The 8,028-nt window shown below is 41.6% G+C and overlaps 1 protein-coding gene across 1 annotated transcript in view; it reads right to left on the bottom strand.

The window, feature by feature from the left end:
- Positions 1-4,136: 4,136 nt before the first annotated feature.
- The window catches only part of gria1a (glutamate receptor, ionotropic, AMPA 1a), an 81,532-nt gene continuing 77,640 nt past the window's right edge, over positions 4,137-8,028 (bottom strand). The window contains 3 exon segments of the mRNA XM_048263754.1: positions 4,137-5,201; positions 5,672-5,855; positions 5,979-6,093. Of these exon segments, the coding sequence (XP_048119711.1) occupies positions 5,077-5,201; positions 5,672-5,855; positions 5,979-6,093 (424 nt within the window). The 3' untranslated portion in view covers positions 4,137-5,076.

Below are 8,028 nucleotides of genomic sequence, written 5' to 3'. Positions count from 1 at the left end.
CTCAAAGCACTCAGCAGATATCATGAACATCGTCAGATAGCTTCGAAAGATATTTTGTAACATTAGTGTTCAAAACTCAACAGTCCATTGGATGTGCATCAAACTTACATATTCCAACATATTTTGAAATTTTAATATGCTTATTTGCAAAAATATATAAGCAATGCAAGTGTTCCTTTCCAGCGGTGTCAGCCATTTTGGTTTACTAAAAAATTTGGCCGGCTTGCTGAGCTCGCACGGTATCCTGGGTAATTTCATCTCCCACTTCGTTTTAAGCCTGCATCGGTCCTGGCTATATTTTTAGGGTTGATTTTAAAGGGAAAATAGCACTATCCCTTGCTCCCTAAAGTAATGGGACACCCTACCCCTACACGTGCAAAAAACGAGGGTTAGGGCAAAATATTAGGGGAAGGGGAGGTATTGGGTTTCTTCCTACATGTATCTTCAATTCTAGGGAGTTTTTCCTATTTTGGCAGCCCATGTTGTACAGTCTAACAGCAGTTGGAATGAAATACTTACAATATCTCTCTTTCACAAATGTAGGATGAAGCAGCCTCTCACTAAAACAGCTACTCAAAGCTGCCAGAGTATCACACATTGGATGCTGCTCATTCCCCACCATGGATCTGTTTTGCTAGCATCCTCCTATCCCCCACCTCTACTGAGCCCAGCTCATACCCCACCACAGCACTTGCCTTCTTAATGATCTTATTTATCTTGATCCTGTCCGCAGCTGAGATCCCCAAAAAAAAAAAAATGGCTGACACCACTACAGAATTAAAAAAAATGTCTTTAAAAGCACACCCTGTACGCCAAAGGACCGCAGCCTTCTACAGTAAGTAGATACAGTCTACTCTGGCCCTTCTTATAAAGTGCATTAGTGTTGTCGGTCCAGTCCAGCTTGTTATTCAGGGGAACAACCAGGTACTTATAGGAGGGCACCACCTCCACTGGTTTCCCTTGGATGTTCACTGGAGATACAGCGAGATGGGCCCTCTTCCGGAAGTCCACAACCAGCTCCTTGGTTTTGTCCACATTGAGCTGGAGGTGGTTCTTCTGGCACCAGTCAACGAAGTCCTGGACAACATCTCTGTACTCTAGTGTTAATTTCGTCAGACGAGACAAGAGGAAATATGTTGTCAACAACCTTTTTTTTTTTCATGACTAAGACGAGACGATGACTAGACGGCAGTAATGTCCTGAAACACTGACTAAGACTATCTTAAGATGAATTATTGTTGACTAAAAAAAGATCGAGACTAAAATGTTTTGCATGAAATAAGAACTAAGATAAAATCTCTCTTCATTTTCGTCTACAAAATGAGAAGACAGAATATCTAGCTGTTATGTTTTCAAAATATTCTTGAATGAGTTCATACGCTAACAGCTTTCCTGTAGGCTAGTCTACGTGCTGTTGCTGCAACCCTGTGGCTGCAACACTAAAACTACATGGAACAAGAAAACTGGAGATTTCGCCAGAGTTGCCAACTAACTACCTAAGCTTTATGCCACAATGCTACATACCCAGAAGTTGAAGCTTCTCTCATACAAATTAACATCCACCAGAATGTCCATGCAAAAAATGTTCATCATGTAATGTCAACTATTTAACTAGTTAGACTGATGATGCAAAGTTTGCTAGCAAGTAAGCTAATATGGAAAGTTAAGCTAGCAAGTTAGCTATGGCTTAGATGGAGAGTCTGTTTGGGGAATGTGTTGTGTTTTTGATATCGCCATCTAGCCAGGCGGAGTAAAACATTAATACTTTGTCTCTACATACAGTGTTTCTCAAACTTTTTCAGTTTCAGGACCACTTAACTAACCCTAGCTAAAAAAAAAAAAAAGATTAGACCTACTTCAACAGTAGCCTATAATTAGTCTACACAATAGGCCTACTCACTGAACCACCTTGCTTATTGTCTTTGCACTTTGCTTATTGTGTGGATTCATACTGTATGATTTAAACTGGCATATCTTACATAGACAGTGTTGCAGAACTGTTTTTACATACAAGTTGGTTCAATATTGCAAACAACTCATCTATATTATATTTTACCACGCCTGCTCACGGACCACTTGAGATAGCTTATGGACCACCAGTGATTCCCGGACCACACTTTGAGAAACACTGGTCTACTTAATATGACAGTGATCCAGTCAAATCTTTTACTGTCTATGGTCAAATCCCAGCCGAAGCTATAACTGTAGCTCGACTTACCTGTGCATGTAAACATACTGACTGACAAAAATCAGAACGAGTAATTATAACAGACGAGTAGCCCTGTGGACACACAATATTGTTGAAAAATTGAGATGTGTGAAACACTATTTGACTCAAATGGTAATCAGAAATAATTTGTTACAAAAAAAAGACTAAAATGTGTTGACTAAAACTGACTAAGACTAAGATAATTTTAGTTTTCTTATGGCTAAAACTAGACTAAAATGACGAGACTTTAGTTGACTAAAAAACTTGACTAACAAAAATGATATTTGAATGACTAAATATGACAAAGACTAAAAGGACATTTCACACAAGACTAAGACTAAATTAAAAAATAGGTGACAAAATTAACACTACTGTACTCCCTCTCATTATCCCCATCAATCAGACCCAGACCCAACAATACAGATGACCTATATTGCTCTGAATATAACAACAGACACAATTATTAAGAAACGCTATGCAACAGTTGAGGGGAATTATTTTATTAAAAACAAGATATATGAGGCGGGGTATTTTTTTTCTTTATCAAAACGGGGGCTGACATGAGTTTGGGAACCACTGTTGAATGTATTTGTGCACATTATCAGGTTGAAGCAGCTCCTTGGCCCTGTAGAGAAGAACCACACACACAGGCAATACTTTCTGACATTTTACTTAGTCTCCAATCGGAGGGCAGGCTCACGGCCAATCAGCGCACAGGTGAGTTATGGCCAGTCAGTGCACAGGTGAGTTATGGCTTATCCAATAATGAGCAGCAGTAGCACAAGCTCTTGACCAGGAAGTGGAACAGCCTTTGCCTTTTAGTCACAACTCCAAACTACTGCAATTTCAGCAGGCTGGGGGCAGTGGAGGCAGTGATGTGGTCAGCCCACCACTAGGGGTCATACCACCAGTGTGAGCAAGAAGTTTATGTAGTAACAAAGCTGCTGATGTGGAAACGTCATAGAGGGGCATGATGGACCATAGAGTATAATTTTAATAATAAAATTATTGTTGTAAACAGCATCACAAATGAAATATTTTTAAGACAAATTTTTGAGTGCAAATGTTTGAGTGATGCCATTCTCTGGTCATGACAGAGGGAGAAATCCAGCCCCAAACCCAGACACGGCTCCAAACCCAGACACGGCCCTACCTCTGAATTATCAACTCTGACAGGGTTCCTACACATTTTCCATTTCAAAATTCCATACTTTTTCCATACTCAAATCTCCAAACTTCTCTGTAGATTTTTCTGACCATATTCTCGACATTGCGGCCACTTCTGGTTTGGGATAACTCGGTGAAAACAAAGGTATGTACAACTGATGTGAAGTAAAAAATGACACTTAAAATTCGTCCATTTAGCTGGGCCATTTTTAGTGGGGACTGACAGTTAAGCTACACAACAGTAGGAATGGTTCATGACCTGAGTGAAGTAATTAGTACTGCAAATGCAATAGTCTGGAAACACAAACATTTCTCCATACCCTTGTTTCTTTTTTCCATACTTATCCAGACCTGGAAATTACTAAAATCAAATTCCATACTTTTCCAGGTTTTCCATACTGCGTAGGAACCCTGCTCTGACCTCTGTCAATCCTAACCAGTACAGGAGTTCAGCTCACAGCAGTTCAGCTCACAGCACCGTTCTCACACCTTCAGTTTTTCATTGTTTCTTTTTTTTAATTGCAGCACATTTTTTTTTCTTAGTAAATGTCTCTTCAGCTAAAAACAAGAGAAAAGAGGTGTATATCTTCTGTGCTCCTCCAGCTGGAATGGCCAAGAAGGTGTGTTTGTGTGTGTGTGTGTGGGGGGGTAGCAGACAGGTCAGAATGTAGACTGTAATATGGTACTTAATGTCTGTGTGTAACGTGTGTGTGTGTGTGGGGGGGTAACATGGTGTTGTGTGTGTTTGTGAGAAGGGGGGTGTAATATGGTGTTGTTGTGTGTGTGTGTGTTTGTTAGAGTATCATGAGGAATGATAACACTGTGTTCTCTGTGTAGAGTGAACGTTGCATATGGAGTTCTCAGTGCTGAGTGCAGTACGAAGTGCCATGTAGGAGGGCATGTGTTTATCAAGGTAGAGGGGCAGTATAGGCATGTGTTTATCAGGGTAGAGAGGCAGTATGGGTGGGTAGGGGGACGTGCTCTAGTGGGCACGAGGAACAGATAGGCCAGCTTTCAGCATCAGACCATTATGGTGGCAGTGACACTCGGTGTGCATCTTTCATTTGCTGCTTTTCAACTATATGTGTAACAGGTGTCTACAGGAGTGTTCACCTTTGCAGGCCACACACACACACACAGACACATTCACACACACAGACACGTACACACAGTCATTATGTCTGAGTGTCCAGGGTGCCCAGTAGAGTTGAGTGTTTCTCAAAGGCCAGCAGCATCCAGGCTCAGTCCCGCTGGAGTCTGGGATTTAACACGTACAGTAACGTACAGTATGTCTAGTGGTGTAAAGTGTTGAATGTAATCCTACGTATGTCTAGTGGTGTAAAGTATTGAATGTAATCCTACGTTGTAGAGGGTTTAGTGTGTTTAGTCATTGTAGAGGGTGTTTAGTCAATAGTCATTGTAGAGGTTTTAGAGTGTTGGTTTATGATGTTGATTGTAAAGAGTGGAGAGTTGTTGTAAAGTGTACTGTGTTAGTGTAAAGTTTACAGTGTTAGTGTACATTTTAGAGTGTTGGTTGTAAAGTGTAAATGTTGGTGTAAAGTGTAGAGTGTTGGTTGTAAAGTGTAGTGTTGATGTAAGTGTAGAGTGTTGGTTGTAAAGTGTAGAGTGTTGATGTAAGTGTAGAGTGTAAAGTCTAGCATGTTGGTTGTTAAGTTTAGAGACTTGGTTGCACACACACTTCACATCCCAGCAGCTCCCAGGCTCAGTCCGGCCGGGTGGCTCATGCAGCTCTGCACAGCTTTGGGGAAGTCGGGGGCCAGCAGTCGGCCGTTCTCCCCATCGCCCATGCCCCCCATCCCTGCCACTCCTCCCAGGGCACTGCAGGCCCAGAGTTAGCAAAAGACAGGAAGGGAGAGGGAATTAGATTCCCTTCAAAAAGACTGCTGCAAGACAAAACTACAAACAACAGACATGGGGACGTGAAAGACAAGGGGCTCTGTTAGAATCATGGCCTTCAAAACCAAACATGGGACAAAAACTACAAACATGGGTTTGACATAAACACTACAAACATGGCTCTGACAAGGTACAAAGATTCTGACCTTCAAAAAAACAACTAAAAAGAGTAAACACTTCAAACATGGGTTTGACGAAAACACTACAAACAGGTAAAACTACAAACATGGATTCCCTTCAAAAATGGCTCTGACAAAAACTACAAACATGGCTTTGACAAACACTACAAACATGGGTTTGACCTAAACACTACAAACATGGGTTTGACCTAAACACTACAAACATGGCTCTGACAAACAACACAAACATGGGTCTGACATATTTGACAGTGTGCATCAGACAGTTTCTGGTGTGTGTGTTGTGTTACCTTCATGCGCTGGGACTCGGCACGAGACTTGTAGCAGAACTCCACCAAGGCCACCAGCATGGCCAGGCCCAATCCACCAATCAGAATGTAGAACACTCCAGCGACATTACTGAGACTCAGAGCACTCGTCTTATCCTACACAGGATAAAACACACACAAACACACAGAGAGGAAATAGACAAGTTACACGACACACATTCTACCTTATTCAGCACTACCCTGCCCCAACACACACACACACACACACACACACTCTACCTTGGAGTCTCCTCCCCCGCTGCCGCACTCTCCCTTGTCGTACCACCACTTGTTCTTCAGCTTGTCCAGCAGGCCCTGCTCATTCAGTTTCAGCACTGCCAGATTCACATGGCTCCTGCCGTGCACACACACACACACACACACACACTTGGGTTCAGTTTCAGCAGGGTGAACCTGAGGGCTGATGCTGCAGCAGAGTATAGTCCCATCCTGCTGCCCAAATATGTCACTTCCTTCCCTGCTGCCCAAATATATGATGTCACTTCCTCCCCTACTGCCCAGACATATGATGTCACTTCCTCCCCTACTGCCCAAATATCTGATGTCACTTCCTTCCTTGTTGCCCAAGCATATGATATCATTTCCTCCCCTACTGCCCAAACAAAGGGGTTTCAGTGACATTAAAGGAACATTTTGGGAAATTTGCTTATTCACTGTCTCCCCCTGAGTTGGCTAAGATGATACCTACCCTTCTCGTCTCTGTGCGCTTAGTAGCTTAGTCTGACGCACTCACCGTTAGCCTAGCTTTGCATAGCTCATTGAGGTGATCACCCACTGTTAGCCTATCTTACCATAGCTCATTGAGGTGATCACTGACTGTTAGCCCAGCTTAGCATAACTAATTGAGGTGATCACTACCGTTAGCCTAGCTTAGCATAGCTCATTGTCATTTATTTGAACAGAGACAGTGCACAAAAAACATTATTAGATGTATTGTGCCACGTTGTAAATTTGCTAATTTCTACTCGTAGTCCTTTGAGATGGGCAGAACCAATTAGCCTAAAAGTGTCCTAATCTCCTAAAAGTGACAAAAGAACTTAAACATTGTCCTATTCACATGTTATGAATGTGTTGTTGTAGTACCACAGTTGTCAAACTGGGGTACATGTACCCCCAGGGGTACGTGGACTGATTTCAGGGGCTACACGAAAAAATATCTAAGTCATATGCCTTTTCAAATGTTATCTCTGTCCCACGGTGGTAACTTAACTTCCGCATTTGCACTGCACATTAAAAATGTATTTTCTCTGCATTAACAAAATATTTGAGAGTGGAGACAGAGAGGGTAGAAGTAGAGCTTTTATGATGATCTTTGCAATGATATGTGCAGCCTGCTGCTCTGCATCATAATAAACATGGCTATGACAACAGATATATATTATTTGTCGCGCACAAATGAAAAAAAAAAAATCCTGTCAGAAATCATCCCAGTTGCTCTATTTGACAAAAAAATAATTTCAATCGATGGCTAAATGACTGAAACGGGTTCAGGCTATACCCAGAACGACAACAGAAACTTCAAAGGAGTCACCTGCTGTCGGGACAAGCTTTTCAGGCCTGATGCTAGCCAAACCATTAACATGGACAGTGATGGAGACGGAAAAGTTAACAATAGCTTTAATGAGATGTTGGATATGTGTTGTAGGCCTATTGTGTGTGAGATTAGGTGCAGATCTGTTTAAAATCATTATATTCACACATTTGTATCATATGTTGACTTTTGTATTTGTATATATGTTTATGATTCTATTTACTATTCTCAACAAAATTGATAAAAATAAATAAAATTAAAAAAAAAAAAAACTTGTTAACAATTATTTTTGTCTCAGGGGGTACATGCCTGTTAAAAGTTTGGGAACCACTGTTGTAGTATATTTACAATGTGTGCAAATTTCATTGTAAAATGAGACAGTGATGTTTAAGCATATAGACATTGAACTATGTTCTCATTTAGGCCAAGCTTGGGCTTGGGCAGAGGGATTTGCACATGTAACAGAGGTCGTAATTCATCCGCCACTTACGGCCCTCGAACCAGCCACCTCAACACACACCAGCATGGGAGTTGAACGCTCTAAAAGCCCAGGCTTCCAACTCAGTGGTTAGAAGCGTTCTTAAGGTTAGGGGAGTGAGGATTTACACGCGCAACTACCATGCTAGCTCAGTTGAAGAAGTTCAAAGTGAAAAACCTGAAGAAGTGTTACTTCTGCATATCTCAAGTAGCAGTGCTTTGCCTGAATGATAATGAGAATCCTGACCATAATTATGCAGG

The sequence above is a fragment of the Alosa alosa genome, chromosome 14, assembly GCF_017589495.1.
Source record: "Alosa alosa isolate M-15738 ecotype Scorff River chromosome 14, AALO_Geno_1.1, whole genome shotgun sequence".
NCBI classification, from domain to species: Eukaryota; Metazoa; Chordata; class Actinopteri; order Clupeiformes; family Clupeidae; genus Alosa; species Alosa alosa.
The sequence above is the reverse complement of the archived record's forward strand: the minus strand, read 5'-3'. Positions and strand labels throughout refer to the sequence as shown.